The 18,568-nt window shown below is 44.1% G+C and overlaps 1 protein-coding gene, 1 long non-coding RNA gene and 1 pseudogene across 2 annotated transcripts; 2 read left to right on the top strand and 1 right to left on the bottom strand.

The window, feature by feature from the left end:
* Window positions 1-7,089: 7,089 nt before the first annotated feature.
* On the bottom strand, window positions 7,090-9,924 carry LOC130399411 (uncharacterized). Its single transcript, XR_008901926.1, has 6 exons — window positions 9,769-9,924; window positions 9,333-9,432; window positions 8,858-9,050; window positions 8,613-8,687; window positions 8,265-8,339; window positions 7,090-7,799 (listed from the first exon to the last, which is right to left on the bottom strand). It is a non-coding gene; the product is annotated as an uncharacterized LOC130399411 (long non-coding RNA).
* Window positions 9,925-10,046: 122 nt separating this feature from the next.
* Window positions 10,047-10,512, top strand: LOC130399170 (histone H2B 1/2-like; annotated as a pseudogene).
* Window positions 10,513-11,612: 1,100 nt separating this feature from the next.
* Window positions 11,613-12,112, top strand: LOC130398928 (histone H3). The gene has a single exon (XM_056604953.1). The coding sequence runs from the start codon at window positions 11,651-11,653 to the stop codon at window positions 12,059-12,061; it is 411 nt and encodes a 136-aa protein (XP_056460928.1). The 5' UTR covers window positions 11,613-11,650; the 3' UTR covers window positions 12,062-12,112.
* Window positions 12,113-18,568: the final 6,456 nt, after the last annotated feature.

Below are 18,568 nucleotides of genomic sequence, written 5' to 3' on the forward strand. Positions count from 1 at the left end.
AGACCACCGAACTGCAACCCCTCCCCACCACGACTACGCCTCGATATCCTGTCCATGTATATCACAAACAGGATTGGTGACAAGGCGCAGCCCTGGCGGAGACCAGCACCCACTGAGAACGAAACTGACTGGCTGCCGAGAACACGAACACAGCTCTCGCTTTGGGAGTACAAAGATTGGATGGCCCTGAGGATAGACCCCCTTACCCCATACTCCCGCAGCACCTCCCACAGTTTCTCCCGGGGGACCCGGTCATACGCCTTCTCCAGATCCACAAAACACATGTAGACCGGATGGGCATACTCCCAGGCCCCCTCCAGGATCCTTGCGAGAGTAAAGAGCTGGTCCGTAGTTCCACGTCCGGGGCGAAAACCGCATTGTTCCTCTTCAATCTGAGGTTCGACGATCGGCCGAACCCTCCTTTCCAGCACCTTGGAGTAGACTTTACCAGGGAGGCTGAGAAGTGTGATACCCCGGTAATTGGCACACACTCTCTGGTCCCCCTTTTTGAACAGGGGAACCACCACCCCGGTTTGCCACTCCTTTGGCACTGTACCCGACTCCCACGCGATGTTGAATAGGCGTGTCAACCATGACAGCCCCTCAACACCCAGAGCCTTTAGCATTTCTGGCTGGATCTCATCAATCCCTGGGGCTTTGCCACTGCGGAGATGTTTGACTACCTCAGTGACCTCCACCAGGGAAATTGACGACGAAACACCATCAACCTCGAGCTCTGCCTCCAACATAGAGGGCGTGTTATTCGGATTCAGGAGTTCCTCAAAGTGTTCCTTCCAACGTCCGACGACCTCCTCAGTTGAGGTCAACAGAGTCCCATCCTTACTGTACACAGCTTGGATGGTTCCCCGTTTCCCCCTCCTGAGGTGCCGGATAGTCTTCCAGAAACACTTTGATGCCGACCGAAAGTCCTTCTCCATGGCCTCTCCGAACTTCTCCCACACCCGCTGCTTAGCCTCCGACACGGCAGCCGCTGCAGCCCTTCGAGCCTGTCGGTACCCTGCAACCGAGTCAGGAGTCCTCCAGGATATCATATCCCGGAAGGCCTCCTTCTTCAGTCGGACGGCTTCCCTGACCACCGGTGTCCACCACGGTGTCCGAGGGTTACCGCCCCTTGAGGAGCCTAAGACCCTGAGGCCACAGCTAGCCACCGCAGCTTCAGCAATGGAGGCTTTGAACACCGCCCACTCCGGCTCAATGCCCCCAACCTCCACAGGAATGCCAGAAAAGCTCCGCCGGAGGTGTGAGTTGAAGATACCTAGGACGGGGGCCTCCTCCAGACGTTCCCAGTTCACCCGCACTACTCGTTTGGGCTTACCAGGTCTATCCGGAAATTTCCCCCATTCCCTGATCCAACTCACAACCAGATGGTGGTCGGTTGACAGTTCCGCCCCTCTCTTTACCCGAGTGTCCAAAACATGCGGCCTCAGATCAGATGACACGATCACGAAATCGATCATCGATCTTCGGCCTAGGGTACTCTGGTACCAGGTACACTTATGAGCACCCTTATGTTCGAACATGGTGTTTGTTATGGATAATCCATGACTAGCACAGAAATCCAATAACAAACGACCGCTCGGGTTTAGATCAGGGAGGCCGTTCCTCCCCACCACGCCTCTCCAGGTGTCTCCATCGTTGCCCACGTGGGCGTTGAAGTCTCCCAGCAGAACTACGGAGTCCCCTACTGGAGCCCCATACAGGACTCCATTCAGGGTCTCCAAGAAGGCCGAGTACTCTGAGCTGCTGTTTGGTGCATACGCACAAACAACAGTCAGAGTTTTCCCCCCTACAACCCTTAGGCGCAGGGAGGCGACCCTCTCGTCTACCGGGGTAAACTCCAACACCGCGGCGCTCAGCCGGGGATTTATGAGTATCCCCACACCCGCCCGGCGCCTCACGCCCTCGGCAACTCCGGAGAAAATAGAGTCCAACCCTTATCCAGGAGTACGGTACCAGAGCTGAGACTGTGCGTGGAGGTAAGCCCCACCAGATCTAACTGATAGCGCTCCACCTCCCTCACAAGCTCCGGTTCCTTTCCCCACAGCGAGGTGACGTTCCACGTCCCCAGAGCCAGCTTCTGCCGCCCGGGTCTGGTCCGTCGAGACCCCTGACCTTCGCTGCCACCCATGTGGCTGCGCACCCGACCCCAACGGGTCTTCCCACAGGTGGTGGGCCCATGGGATGAAGAGAGGGGGGGTGCCACGTAGTTTGTTCGGGCTGTACCCGACCGGGCTCCGTGGCAAACCCGGCCACCAGGCGCTCGCCATCGAGCCCTCCGTCTGGGCCTGGCTCCAGACGGGGGCCCCGGGCTTCCTCCGGGCCGGGTCACATCTCCTCTTTTTACGTTATTCATTGGAGTTTTTTGAACCATTCTTAGTCTGGCCCCTCACCTGAGACCACTCTGCCATGAGAGACCCTACCAGGAGCACAAGGCTCCAGACAACACAGCTCTCAGGTTCACAGGGACACGCAAACCTCTCCACCACGATAAGGTGACGGTTCCAGGAGAGGCACCTTCTAGTAGGCACCATAAAGACTAAATAAAATGAATAATAATGAGGTTAACCACTTAATCGTCAAATCCCGCCGCCGGGCAAGTTTTAGTTACACCACCCCTTCCCCCCAACATGCTGGGTCAATTTTCGGCATCATAAGGTTGAGTGATATAGTCATGTCATACACCATTTGAAAGCTTTGAATCTCAGGAATGTCATCCAATGTCAAACATTCGGTGAAATAAATATGTTTAGCGAATATAGAGCTTAGGTCAAATAGCCTCACCCTTCTCCTCCCTTGGTGCATTCTAACTTTATCATCGTTGTGGATGTCCTTAGCAATGAGTTGATACTTCATGTTGGGTCTTGAAATGTTCATAACAGTCCACAGAAATCTCATCTCATCATCATCCGCTTATCTGGGGTCGGGTCGCGGGGGGAGCAGCTCAAGCAGGGGGCCCCAGACCTTCCTTTCCCGGGCCACATTGACCAGCTCTGACGGGGGGATCCTGAGGCGTTCCCAAGCCAGTGTTGAGATATAATCTCTCCACCTAGTCCTGGGTCTTCCCCGAGGTCTCCTCCCCACTGGACGTGCCTGAAACACCTCCCAAGGGAGGCGCCCATTGGGCATCCTAACCAGATGCCTCAGCTGACTCCATGCTAAGTAAAGGAGCAGCGGCTCTAATCCGAGTTCCTCACGGATGGCTGAGCTTCTCACCCTATCCCTAAGGGAGACGCCAGCCACCCTTCTGAGAAAACTCATCTCGGCCGCTTGTACCCGCGATCTCGTCCTTTCGGTCATCACCCAACCCTCATGACCATAGGTGAGGATAGGAACGAAGCTCGACCGGTAGATCGAGAACTTTGCCTTGCGGCTCAGCTCTCCTTTCATAACAACGGTGCGGTAAAGCGAACGCAATACCGCCCCCGCTGCTCAGATTCTCCGGCCAATCTCACGCTCCATCGTACCCTCAGTCGCAAACAAGACCCCGAGGTACTTGAACTCCTTCACTTGGGCTAAGGACTCATTTCTTACCCGGAGTAAGCAATCCACCGGTATCCTGCTAAGAGTCATGGCCTCAAATTTAGAGGTGCTGATCCTCATCCCAGCCGCTTCACACTCGGCCGCCAGCCGATCCAGTGATTGCTGATGGTCACAGGCCAATGATTCACTGAGGACCACATCATCTGCAAAAAGCCGTGACGAGATCCTCAGACCACCGAACTGCAACCCCTCCCAACCACGACTACGCCTTGATATCCTGTCAAAGTATATCACAAACAAGATTGGTGACAAGGCGCAGCCCTAGCGGAGACCAACACCCACTCAGAACGAGACTGACTGGCTGCTGAGGACGCGAACACAGCTCTCGCTTTGGGAGTACAGAGATTGGATGGCCCTGAGGAGAGACCCCCTTACCCCATACTCCCGCAGCACCTCCCACAGTTTCTCACGGGGGACCCGGTCATACGCCTTCTCCAGATCCACAAAACAAATGTAGACCGGATGGGCATACTCACAGGTCCCTTCCAGGATCCTTGCGAGAGTGAAGAGCTGGTCCGTAGTTCCACGTCCGGGGCGAAAACCGCATTGTTCCTCTTCAATCTGAGGTTCGACGATCGGCCGAACTCTCCTTTCCAGCACCTTGGAGTAGACTTTACCAGCGAGGCTGAGAAGTGTGATACCCCGGTAATTGGCACACACTCTCTGGTCCCCCTTTTGGAACAGGGGAACCACCACCCCGGTTTGCCACTCCTTTGGCACTGTACCCGACTGTAAGCGATCAGCAGCGGTTCACCGCTGCTGATCGCTTCCACTCTAATCAATGAGACCATTTCCACCGGGCGCGCCGCGGAACGTTTCAGCAGCGACCCAGGAGCGGCGTGCCGCGCTGCGGCGCTATCTTTCCGTCGCACTTCTATTTTTGCCGCGAGCCGCTGCTAAACCGCATCAATTTCAACAGAGCAGATCGAGCAGGGCAGGAAGTGAAAAGTAAAAGCCATAGAGCATCCGGTCAATTTTCAAAATAAAACACAATACTCAGCTCATCTAACTTCACATCAACATTATTACGTCATGACCGGTGGCACCAGGTCAGCAGTCAATCAATCAAAGGGTCTCAGAGGGTCGGCAACATGGACGACAAGAGACTCATTGTCGAAGTTCAGCAACATGAAGTCATTTATGTACCAAATCATCCTTTTTATAAGGAAAATGTCAGAAAGGACAAAGCGTGGCATTTAATTGCAATAGTTTTGGGAGTGGAAGGGGAGCACATTAGGTTTAGGATTATCGCGTGATCTCGCGTGAATACGGCTGGCTCGCAAGGCAGCGCTACGCTGCCGTTACGCGCCCTGATGAATGGACGCAGGGCAGAGGACGCAACCATTCCGCGGCGCAACCGTTCCGCGGCGCGTACGGTGGAATCACGGTGTTAGTGTCTTATTTATTTATTTAATAAGTTACTTATTTTATTTTAAATAAACCTTATACCAAGGGTCAGAAGTTTTACAAGAATTTTGACCATACAAAGTCATGATAGAGGGACTTAGTGTCTTTATTCATGCTTGAATAATGCTTCATAGCGATTGAGATATTGAATGTTAAATATTGTAGCGACCCTGGGCGTGGTCTTCATGTTCAGTGTGCCGCAAGGGATCCTGGGAGCTTTGGACAATCGCACAAGTTGTCCACTTTGGCACTGTCACACCAAAATTGTACCGGGGGGGGGGAAATTGTACCGCCTACGTAGTCCGCGTTCAAAAACTCCAAACCTGCCTGGCAACAGACGTATATTATTTTTTTTGAAAGGGAATAAGCTGATGAAGCTGACAAGTGACCAATGTTTGCTGTTTAAAAATGTTTTTAATTAAATGCAAACCCCAGTGAATCATTTGCTCGTGTTTCTCTGTTTTGAGATTCACACAGACTTAGCAGTCCTGTTTAAATGTTACAAATTGAGTTAATAAACTGAACTTGGAAATTGTTTTAAGTTTTTGCAGATGTTATCTCCGCTAATTTTATCTTAATAAGTAAATGTTAGCAGGTTCTCAATAGTAGGCTATTTCAATTCAGGGAGGGTGCGAAAAAATGTCTGTCAACTAGGGTGGGAATGAAATAATTGAGAACCACTGGTCTAGAACATGTTGTACTTGTTGATTAGCTCACGTTGTTTTGGCAATGAAAACGCCCACAGCTGATAAAATAATGCCAGCGTTTTTTTTAGACTGAAAATTAGCACCCTTTTTTTTTTTGCATCAGAACAAGATTGATGCATGATTGCTCCCGAAATAGTGGTATGTTTCTCATATTATTAATCTAGTACATGTTGTACCAATGTGTTTCAGTAACTGTGTAAATTAAAAAAGGGGAAATATGGTCATTTTTGAGTGAAACTTACACAAGGGAAATTTAATATACCTCAAAGTTGTTATTACAGCTCACATCCATTGATTATTCCTTCATCAACAGTCTTTTCTCCTTTCATCACTTTAGTGGTTCAGAACTGCATTATTTAGCTGACACTGTGCCAGCTATTGGCTTAGACATACAACAGCATAGGGACTAAGATAATAAAGGTTGTGGAATGAAATAATCTTGGACAGGACTTTATATACTTCATTTACCCATGTGGCTTCCTGGGGTTGAGCCCCCCAAAAGTTAGAACCTTGTAAACCCTGTTTACAAGCCTTACAAGCCAATGATGCGATCACTATCAAAACGGGGCATGTATACTTTGATTGACAGCTACACCAGCAGACAGCAAGGGTCGGGGACGGGCCTTAGATATCCTCATAGCCAATGAAAATACCTTTCTGACGATATCCAGCATGTCAAACACCGTCTCACGTGTGTTTGAGAAAACAAATGTGCAAGTGGTGTGCGTAAAGTAGCAGGCTCTTCCCCAGTGTGCGAGTGTGAAGCAAGTGGTTGATTTGCGCGCTCGTGTGTGGTTTTATTTTTATTTACTTTTGTGAGATGGCTAAATGCCCGGAGAAGAAAGGAGGGGGAGGGAGGGAATCATGTAAATAGTTAATTTTGTTTACATTTTCCTTTTTTTTGATTATTTGTACATTATTTATAGTATTTTTACTATTTCAGTTTTGGTGTTTATAACATTGCAGTTGTCACTTTTTATGTAAAAATAATAGCCAAAACACTGAGGTTTTTTTTTGTCACAATTGCATAGGCGGAATAGCAAAAAAAAAAGATTTTTGTGTGATTATTCCTTTGGCTTTTGTCAGGAGTCATGACACGCAACTCAAAATTGGGACTGTCACAGCAAAACCGGGACATTTGGTCACCCTACCACAAGTGATATAAAAAAAAAAAGCGACTCGGTAGAAATGTGCGTTCGACAACAACGTGCGTGCCACACTAACACTACATTCTGATGTCAAGTAGATGGCCACAAAATATCATCCCGCGGGCCTCAATTGGCCCCCGGGCTGCGAGTTTGAGACCCCTGCCATAGATATATATAGAACTAGATGTCTCGTCTGCGCTGCTGGCCAATGAAGTCGAACGTCACCACTGGCGGCCGTCTTACCACAGTAAACTGCTCACCCATAACATTGCGTTGGTAGTGGTACATGTACCTTTTAAAAAACCATAACTTGCTAAATTCTTAACAGATTTTCAAACGGTTTAGTTTATTATAAACGTCAGATATGTAGGCATGACAGTACATACTTATGAATACTTGTTAGGTTCTTAAGAAAAATAGGATGTTCTAAAATAGGTACAAGATTTCCCTTTACAAATATACGTCAACAAAAGCTGCAAGATGAAATCCCCACCCTGAACAGAGATGTATTTGTGTAATTAAAACCATGTGTTTTCATATGAAATTAACATTAAACGGAACAGATAGGTGCAATAAAAACACACATGCACAAGGTATTCATGTTATTTATGTTAAATAAATAAGTGGTTACTAAAACTCAGCAATCTATTGTGTTGGTTACTTCACTCAAATCTATCTACAGTCAAATATGCATTTAGACAAATACGAAAAAATATGAACATAATATGTGCAACCTTTGTGGTTGTTCAAGACACACTGAAGGCAGGATGCCACCATAGGTTTGCAGATAACTTTATACAATATGCACACTGAAGGCATGGTACCACCATAGGTTTGCAGAGAACTATATACATTCTGCACACTGAAGGCAGCTGAAATCCCAGTGTCCATCCTCACGGGAAGGGCCAGCAGGCAATGCATACAAGTGGTCAGTGTCCTGCCACTTGCTGCTCAATCTCCTCTCTCCAGTAGCTCCCTGTTGTTTTGGCAAAACATACAAATATATAAATAATAGTAACACGGAAATTAATAACTTACTTTTTCAACAATTCAATCTTCACTTTTGAATTCTGTGAGCCTGAATTAATTTTTAGGTCCTCCAATTCTCCAACAGAAAACACAACAGTACACTTTTAAGAAATTGTACAGGCTTCTCCACTTATAAGGCGTTTTGTGGCTCTGGACAAAAATATAAAAGGTTGCATACCCCTGGGTGTAGTTTCAATGTTCACACATGTTTATTCATTCCAGTGAATGAGTGAGAAAGTGAGATAGACAGTGTTTTTCAAACTATTTACACAGAGTACCACCCTTAAATAATATTGGGCTCTAAGACTAGTAACATCATCATAGACCTGGGTACCATCAAGATGAAGGTTTTGATATAACAAGCCATATGATTCTCTAATTAGTTTGTGACATTCCACATGCAAATACTCACAACATCAGGCATCAAGTCCATTGCCAGGTTCTCTTCCGCTCTTTTAGATTTGGTTGTGCTTCTGGTTGCTACCAACTAAAATAAACACAAGTAAAGAAGATTTGGGTTGCATACCCCTGGGTGTAGTTTCAATGTTCACACATGTTTATTCATTCCAGTGAATGAGTGAGAAAGTGAGATAGACAGTGTTTTTCAAACTATTTACACAGAGTACCACCCTTAAATAATACTGGGCTCCAAGACTAGTAACATCATCATAGACCTGGGTACCATCAAGATGAAGGTTTTGATATAACAAGCCATATGATTCTCTAATTAGTTTGTGACATTCCACATGCAAATACTCACAACATCAGGCATTAAGTCCATTGCCAGGTTCTCTTCCGCTCTTTTAGATTTGGTTGCGCTTCTGGTTGCTACCGACTAAAATAAACACAAGTAAAGAAGATTTGAGTGTCTAAAATATGCTGTAATAAACAACACATTATATAACTTACAGACACTAAAACTAAAGTGTGACATTTAATCACATATTTATATTGATACATCAATCTTATACACCTTAAATTATTGTTGGTCAATGATACACATACCCTTTGAAGACGAGCTGGAAAGTTGAAAAGGGTTGGCACAACACCATCTTTAAGCCGGACAGTCTGCCCCGTCCTGTCAAAGTCCTCAAACCTGAAGTGGTCACTGCAGAGCAGTGATCTGTCAGAAGCAGTAAAACTGTCCCTTCTTAGGGCCATTTCCCACTTAATCCTTCTCGTTTTGTTTTTGGGAAACCTTAAAAAAGTGAGAAATGTACCAGGATATATTAATTATTGTCAAAATTTTCAATCCGTATTTAAGATTAACCACACTAAAAACAATAAAAAAGTGTCCAAGATTCCATTCAGTGATTGTGTTAACAAACATATTCTATAAAGCCTTGTGTCAACAACACTCTTACTATTATATCATACTAGCCCCGCTGTTCCTGTGTAACAGGAGCTGTATTGTATATAATTCCACTAAGTCTCTAACGATTATCCTGAAGATAGAAGTCATAATATTGTAATATCCTACAGGTGAAAGGTCATCCCACGGTTTCTCGTTTGGAGAGTTCGTAGATTGACGCATCCGTAGGCTGCACAAAAGTCAGGCATCTTCACTTGTCAGCAATTTCCTGTAGAATTGATAATGTAAGATGTTTTTAACAAACCAACCCGATAGAAAATCATGTGCAACTTGAGTTTAATCATGTTCAACTTAAATTATATTGAAAAGAAAGAGCAACTCTGCCTCTCCCATCTATGTAAAATTACTGGGTAGCTAGTAGCCTACCCGTGATGCACAACTAAGCTGCACGATTAAGTCGTTTTTCGAAGATAAAAGCTGCAATTAAACATGTTCAAGCATCCAGAATTAATGTTTGTAAGAAACCGAACCGTTTGTAAATCCGTCAATATTTCAGCGAGATAACAGTATTAGCGTTGTATTAGCGTGCAGATCACTGACTCACCTCAGCTACCCCAGATTCCAACAGCAAGATTTACTGTTGTAAGATGGCCGCCTATGGTGACGTTCTAGACGCCGCCGCTACTAGTGTTCTATATGTATGGGCTTGACCTATGGGCTTGACTAGCACTGAATGAGAATTCAAATTGAGCGGAAGTACTTAGGCGGAGCCATCTCCACCCGCCAATAAGCAACGTGACTCTGACTTCCGGTATATCTTAGCCAATCGCAAAGCAGGACTATCACATGTCAATTTGCATGTATCTCCTTTAAATATGGCAGTGGATCACAGTCAGCTCATTCTATTGACATCATGCCTGCTGAAGTCGCCAAACCCGCTCCCAAGAAGGGCTCCAAGAAAGCCGTTTCTAAGACCGCAGTCAAGGGCGGCAAGAAGCGCCGTAAGACCAGGAAGGAGAGCTATGCCATCTACGTGTACAAGGTGCTGAAGCAGGTCCACCCCGACACCGGTATCTCCTCCAAGGCGATGGGAATCATGAACTCCTTCGTCAACGACATCTTTGAGCGCATCGCCGGTGAGGCCTCTCGTCTGCCCACTACAACAAGCGCTCCACCATCACCTCCAGGGAGATCCAGACCGCAGTCCGTTTGCTACTCCCCGGTGAGCTGGCCAAGCACGCCGTGTCTGAGGGCACCAAGGCTGTGACCAAGTACACCAGCTCCAAGTAGACTCCACCATCTGGTCTCACCAACAAACGGTCCTTTTAAGGACCACTCAATTTCGAAAAGAGCTTTTCCCATTATTTACGCAGACTCTATAGGCTACCTACTAGCCATTGATTATGTCGAGTGTTTGAACAATCAACGCAACGGGATTCAGATTTGTATCCAAATCCTGCACTTGACTTAATCTTGTCACCATAACGTTATGCAAATACTCTAGTTACGGTCATCAAGTTGATTTCGGTGTAAAAAGATAGTGTTTGGAGCACGAACGTAACGGCCTTGCATGAGCCGTCGACCAGATATGGATTGTGTGGGTGTAACGATTGCATTAAGTAAGGAATGTGTCCCGGCGTTGCAGTAATTTAATTTCAAATAGGCCTATGTCTGATGTTCGACATGCAATCGGGAAACATAACCACGAAAATATGTGCATTTGGATATGAAACCTACTGGCGGCCATCCGAATATGAAGTAGATGGTTGGTGGACTTTGGTAAACTCAGTAACGCATTATAAGCATGCCAGTGGCTCTTACGATAAAACACGATAGGGCCGCGATAGAGGACCACACTTTTGTGTATTAGGCCTACCTACCGTGTCATTTATTTCCCCTTGTCATCTCCACAGCCTCCACTAGAGTTGGATTTTCGTGCTCACCATTTTGTATATTAAACAAAGCAAATCTAGCTCAGAAAGTGGTACCGAAGTAGGCCTACTAAAGTAATGTTCTACGCCGCCGGATACAGACCAAAATATAAATGAGGCATGAATGCGTCGTTACAAATTGTCAAATAAAATATTTTACTTAATCTCATGTAATAGTTCGATGCCTTTAGGCGTTTTGACAACATCTTAAACTAACTCACTCAAAGCAGAAAATTTGAATTAAGCTGCTGTTTCACCATGGTCGAATGACGCTAAAAAAGCAAACTGTATAATGAAGATTGTAGGCCTATACTATGACCTCGAATCAATTAAATACATTGATAAGTCAGAGTTAATTCTTCTTTCATGGACGCACTAAGCAGATGGTTAGAAAGAAGGGTTGGGCTTCATGAGGGCGGTACTTTGGCTCTGTATTCAACGACTCTCATAGCGTGTTTCAAAGGACCAATCAGGGTGTGGCTGTTCTCCGGGACTGGCTATATAAAGTCAATTCAACGGCAGTCAGCTACCCAAGTTAGAGGAAACTCATCTGAAATGGCAAGAACTAAGCAAACCGCCCGTAAATCCACCGGTGGGAAAGCCCCCAGGAAGCAGCTCGCCACCAAGGCTGCCCGCAAGAGCGCCCCGGCCACCGGTGGCGTGAAGAAGCCCCATCGTTACAGGCCCGGTACAGTAGCGCTGAGAGAGATCCGTCGTTATCAGAAATCCACCGAGCTGCTGATCCGCAAGCTGCCCTTCCAGCGCCTGGTGAGGGAGATCGCCCAGGACTTCAAGACCGACCTCCGCTTCCAGAGCTCCGCTGTTATGGCTCTTCAGGAGGCCAGCGAGGCTTACCTGGTTGGTCTGTTCGAGGACACCAACTTGTGCGCCATCCACGCCAAGAGGGTCACCATCATGCCGAAGGACATCCAACTCGCCCGCCGTATCCGCGGAGAGCGCGCATAATTTGACAAGTTTAGTCTGCAAAAAGGCTCTTTTAAGAGCCACCTAAAAAGTTCAAAAAGCAATCTTCCTTTTTGGTCAACCCTGATTGCCGTTAGGTAAATGATGTGGCCTCGGTTACTTAAAGCTAGATGCGATGTATTGATATAATCGGGTGAATTTCAGAAAATAAACCCTTTACTTCAGTAAGTCCGCCTATGAAAGCGGCTGATTTATATTTTCTTAATGTAAAGTTGCATATAAATGGTTACATGGAATATAATATTCAAATATGGTTACCTCCGTGTTCAACGTTGGATTGATAAGAGTTCAACACATCTACAAGCGGATGGTTTAATTGTCAAATGATGTTGACTTGATTTTAAGATACCACTTAGCGAGCAATGAAATTGATGTACGACTCAATTCTAAATTATATATCTATTTCTACGTCTTCATTTTTAATAGGGACACATTTAATTTTGTTCCAACACCACTTGAGGTTGACAGTCATGATCTAACTGCATCGTGATTGGTCCAATCTTTTCAAATTGTAGATGGCCAATGAGCAGAGACCTAGATAGATGCTCTATACTAGAGCATTTCACCGATCAGGCATTTCTCTGCAGCGTTCTAACCGGGAAAATCTGAACATGTCTGGAAGAGGTAAGACCGGAGGACACCCATGCTTTTTAATAAATTGTATTTAAGCAATGAAGGTTTTACAAATCAGTTCAAGAAAATACACATTTGAATGCAACACATTTAAATAGTTTCACAATGCCATTAAGTGCCATGGTCTCATTCTTTTTTCTCTGGAGTCAAGAGTTCGTTGTCTTTTTAGTAGAGCTGTCAAGCGATTAAAATATTTAATCGTGATTAATTTCATAGTTAACTCACAATTAATCGCAAATTATTTTTCTATGATAAATATCCCTTGATTTTTTTTGTCCCATAATTCTTCTCATTTTAATTCTCTTATCAACATGGTGAAGTGCATCGGCTTGCCTTGTGCAAATGATTTTTATTGATAACAACATTGGCATATACTGATCAAAACAGGACGGTACAAAAAAAGAGCCTATAGTGCAATTAAACGACTGCTTTGAACAAATGTCATTTGAACCTAGCAGTCAGGCTACTGCTTCTTTGTTTTGAGCCAAAGAAAAAAAAAAAAATTATAATAATTGCGTTAATCGCGCGATAAATTTTTTAACGCCGTTGAAATTGGTTTGAGTTAAAACCGTTGATAACGCGTTTAACTGACAGCTCTACTTTTTAGCTCAGTTTGAGTCAGTTTGAATACCACCTCTCCCGAGATGGATTCCTGTTGTATAACCGTGGCACACCTAGTGTTCCACAGTTTGTTGATGACGGTGCACACCACGGACCAATACAAGTCCTGATCCATGGCAGACATGCGTTCCTCGAAAACTCCATACATAGCAGCCTTTTATGTGATATTAACGTTAAAAACAATCTGTGACATTTTCCCCCAGACATACTGTGATCTCTGGCAGTCTACAAGCAGGTGCTCAACTGATTCATCTTCATCACAATTATGAATCGGGCATTTAACAGTTTTAACGAAACAGCTCCACTTTACCACTGCTCTAACTGCTAGTCTCCTTACTGAGACCAGCCACATTACGTCTTTTTTTAAGATATAGTTTTGCTCCAAATGTTTTTCAGACACACCTGCTTTTCAGTATCATCTAGATATTTATAGGGGAAAATGTCCCCATACAAGTCATTACACACAATCAGTGTTGGGCGTAACGCGTTGCAAAAGTAACGCGTTACCGTCATATATTACATTTAGGCAGTAACGGAGTAATATTCCGCATTACTGACTATATTTCGGTAATATTATTACAGTTACTGAGTCCGGTAACGCGTTACAGTCATGGACATAATAAAGGATGGACCACGGACTGGAAAGTGGCCGCCCATTCATTCATATACAAACTGCTCAGTGGCGCAGGGTAACATACAGGAGCGATTTGCTTCCGCGTTATGGGGCCAAGACACGTGGCCTAGTCCGTGACATACCGGATGCAGAAATTTAGAACGCATGCGTGCCCATCCCCCACTCCGGTCCAACAACAATATAAAATGATACCGTAATGCACCTGTTCTTTGTCTTTGGATCTTTTGAATAAATGGATCAATACATGATGAATCACAATGATCGCAAGCAGAGGACCGTGAGAGTTATTGAGCAGCAGATGAACCAGTCCAAAAATCGGACACTTTAACGGAGCACTGAACTAGGCCCTCTCGGATGCCATTTGTTTCACTACGACTCCTTTCAGCTGCACACCCCTCTTCCCCAGCGAGATAACGGCTAATAAAACGCTTGAGGTGGCGTTTTGAGGACATGGCATTTAAGGTAATTATGAGCCTTTGATTGATATCCAGACATTTTTTGCGGAGACACATTCCTGTTCCCCACTTGTATTGGAGTGAACGGAGATATCTTCTGGGTCCCATGATTTGAGGGACCCGTCCACAGCCCGCTTAAACAGCTGCAATACCAGGCTTGGCCGCTGAGCACTGGTGGATTGCGGAAGTATGCAGTGTTCCTGGGGGCTTGGTTACAATCCGAGCCACACAAACTCCAGCCCTTGTTTGGCTGTATATTTTGTCTATTAAGACTTTGTTGTTTGGTCCTTACCAAAACATTAATAGGCTCTAAGCATAAGTTCCTTGTAAAGTCTCTGTGGGACTGAAATGTTGAATGTGTTTCATTATTTATGCTGTTCTCATGCTCTTTTTTATTACTGCTATTTACTGCTTTCTGGGCAGGATATATGCTCAGGTTCTAAAATACTTACAAAACATGCCCTGTCTGGTGGCTGTTAGACGTCATTCTTGAAGTGCACTTTTATTTTATTATTGAAATAGTATAAACTATTAACATGTTTGATTTCATGGGAATCCAACTTTTTTGTTAAATGTTTGCGTGGCTGCACTTTGTAACTCAGGAGCTAATAAATGAGGCATAGAAAAAGTTTGTCTTGTCGTGTAAAGGTTTTGGTTGTTTAATTATTCTATATCATAACATTATTGTAATTCAGCTATTCATGGTACACACTACATGCAGATGCAATATAGACCTCATTAGACTTTAATGTTTGCCCCCCCCATCCGCCTTGTCCTGAATGTTTTTTGGTGAAAGTAATAAGTAACTTATTACTTATTACTCTACACAGAAGGTAATATTGTAAAGAAACGTATTACTTTCAAATGCAAGTAACTAGTCATATGAAATATATTACATTTTGGAAGTAACTTGCCCAACACTGCACACAATAATATATATATTTTTACTGGGAGTTCCAAGCCAGTCAATATTCAGATGTACCGATTTCTCCATAAGATCACCAAACATTACTTTAAAATAAGGCAGTGAACTTTTAGCACAACCCCTCTTTTTGGACCAGCTCAAGGCCTCACATATCCAAACAGCCTTTCTTTTAAAACCAGATGCAATGTTTTTACAAAATGCAATTCTCAATTTTAGCCCCAGGTCCACAGCTCCGAGCCCCCCGTTTTTTTGTTTTTATATAAAAGCTCTCTTTGTAACCCTTGTGTTTCCCCAAATGAAATTAACAAGCATTTTATTTATCTTTTTAAGTGTCTGGTCCTTAGGAGGAAATATGGTTGCCAAGAACAGCAGCTTTGACACAACACATGTTTTTATGATTAATATCTTGGCCCTATAGCTACATGATTTATTTTCCCATTTATCCAGTTCTTCTTTAATTTCTTTATCTTTTTCATTCCAGTTTTCTCCATAACAATCGTTCCTACTGAACTTTATGCCCAGGATTGACATTGTATCTTTATCTTTTATATTTATTATTGGCTTTGCCTCAAGCCTCCCGAACCAGACACCTTCTGTCTTGTCATGGTTTAGTTTGGACCCAGAGATCTCTTTATATTGTGACAAGTGCTCATTAACAATATTCAATTCTTTACTGTTTTTAATTATGATGGTAATGTCGCCGGCATAAGCCAAGACAACTACTCGCTAGCCACCACTAGCGTTAATACCTGAGAGCCTTTTATCGTTCTTAATCTTGCTTAAAAAAGGGTTAATAGCGAGAATGTAGAGAGCTGCTGAGAGGGGGCACCCTTGTTTTCCCCCCCTCTTGATTGCAAATGAATCCGTTACGACCCCATTAACGTTTATTTGGACCGTGGATTCTACTTATAACAATTTAATAATATGAACAAGTTCTTCTTTAAAACCATATGCCCTTAGCACTTCCCACAATTATTCTCTAGATACATAATCAAAAGCTTTTTTTTGGTCAAGGCTTATCAAAAAGATCTCATCTTTTACATTCCCACTGGTAATGTCTCTTAAAATACATAAGTTGTCCCACATTAGCCTCCCCTTAATGGCACATGGCACATTTTCCACAAGCTTCTCTAGATCATCATTTAGCCTGTTTGCTACTATTTTCGCTAAAATCTTATAATCGACGTTCATAATTGTGACCTGCCTCCAATTATCTAGATTTGGAGAGGGCCCCTTTTTATTTATAAACGATATTACATCTTTTTAAAAGGATGTGTGCATCTTGCCTGCTTTGATTCCGCCGTTAAAAGCTGAGGTTAGCAAGTCTACCAACATGTCTGAGCAAGAGAGGTAAAACTCATTAGGAAGGCCATCTGGCCCTGGTGACTTTCCCTTACATAACTGAGAAATTGCTTCTCTTACTTCATTAAAAGTAATTACCCCACCCTCTGAAATAAGGTCAACCCCATTCAAAATAATGGAGTCGAGAAAAGACTGCAACCTTGACACATTAATATCACATTTTCTATACAGGTTTTCACACATTTCTCTAATCGTTTCCCTTTTTGTTTTCTCATCTTCTATTAAAAAACCATTTTCATTTAGTATTGGGCCCACATGCTTATTTTCGAGTTTCTTTTTCTGTATACTTGCCAGGTTATGTACATTGGTAGGACATGCTGTGTCCCCCATAGCTGCCTGTAGGCGAAGGCAAAATTATACAACATTTAATTTGGCCAGCTCAATTTCCATTTCGGTCAAAGTCTGTGTCTATCTCCGTTTTATTTGCTTTAGTTTTAAAATCTACAAAACGAGCCATTAGTGCGCTGTATTTTGCATTTTGCTCCTGGTTTAACATTCTACATTTAAATTTGAAAAAATATCTCGGTTGTCTTTTAATACTTCCTACAGTTCCAAATAGGACCTGGTTGGAACCTTTAAACTTTTTGTAATTACTACTTTTTTTAATTCAGTAATTACATCGTTGTTCTTTAAACAGCTAACATTTAGGCCCCGTTCACACGAAGCCGATTTCATGGCGAAACCGCAAAGGTCTTGTACGGTTCGGCCTTCCGTACACACGAAGCCGGCGAATCTGCTGACCGAAACCGCAAACTTCTGAAACCACCCTCGGAGGTGGTTTCAAATCTACCCGGTTTCGTTTTGGATTCGTGTGTACGCCTGAAACCGACTGAAACCGCAAACCATGACGTCATCGCCCCACCCCTCGACCTCCTAGCCAATGGCTCTTAAGCCCGCGGAGTCTCAGAAATCACATGCGAGCATGCGCATAAGGGCTGCCTTTATGCGCATGCTCGCCTCTTCTTCTTATTTAATTTCTTCTGGATTTCTGTACCAGAAGCAGCGCCCCTTATGGGCCTGAATGTGTACTACAGCGTTTCTACAGATCTACCGGTTTCGCTTGGCTTCGTCTTTACGGAGATACTTCGAAACCGGATAGATCGAAACCGTAACGGTTTCGCCCGTTTCGGCTTCGTGTGAACGGGGCCTTAGTTTCCAAAAACCTTTTTTTTCGGTCTTTTCAAATTTTAAAAGTGCTATTACAGCCAGGTGGTCTGAATTGACCAAAACCCGAGTCTTATAGCTTACAGGTGTAATGTCAGTCACGTATATCCGGTCTATCCTCGTTTTGATACGCGGATCGAACCGAGTAGAGCCTACATCAAAGGGATGCAGCACTCTAAAAACATCTTTAACTCCACAAGATTCACTTATTTTTTTCAAAACATCACCTTCCCTATTCCTGCTGCGAGGATTCGTAGGGACAGGGATCCTGTCATTAGCCTCAGTATACGAGTTGAAGTCCCCGCTCAGGACAGTGTAAAAGCACACTGACAGTAGCTCATATAGTTTTTTTAACATCCTCACTTTAGTAGCTGCATCTTGAGTTGTGTATATATTAATAATTCGTATTTTTAAATGGGTTAATAAAAACAATCTACTAACAAAATCCTCCCTGGAATGATTTCTCTTGTCTTAATAATTTCTGCCTTATTTTTAAACAATATAGCTACTCCATCAGCTTTATCACAACCTCTGGACACAATGGAAGTGCCTTTTTCACACCTGGCACGCACGTCTTCGACGTCAGCCTGTGATGTTAACCGTAGCTCTTGTGCACAAATAATGTCATAACTTGTATTATGGAGAGCAGACATCTTAGTCTCTCTATTCTTTATGGACTGGATACCTCTCACATT

The sequence above is a fragment of the Gadus chalcogrammus genome, chromosome 2 (genome assembly GCF_026213295.1).
Source record: "Gadus chalcogrammus isolate NIFS_2021 chromosome 2, NIFS_Gcha_1.0, whole genome shotgun sequence".
Classification (NCBI taxonomy): Eukaryota; Metazoa; Chordata; class Actinopteri; order Gadiformes; family Gadidae; genus Gadus; species Gadus chalcogrammus.

Excerpts from the sequence above, each read along its gene's own strand:
- LOC130398928 (XM_056604953.1), top strand. The coding sequence starts at position 11,651 with ATGGCAAGAACTAAGCAAACCGCCCGTAAATCCACCGGTGGGAAAGCC.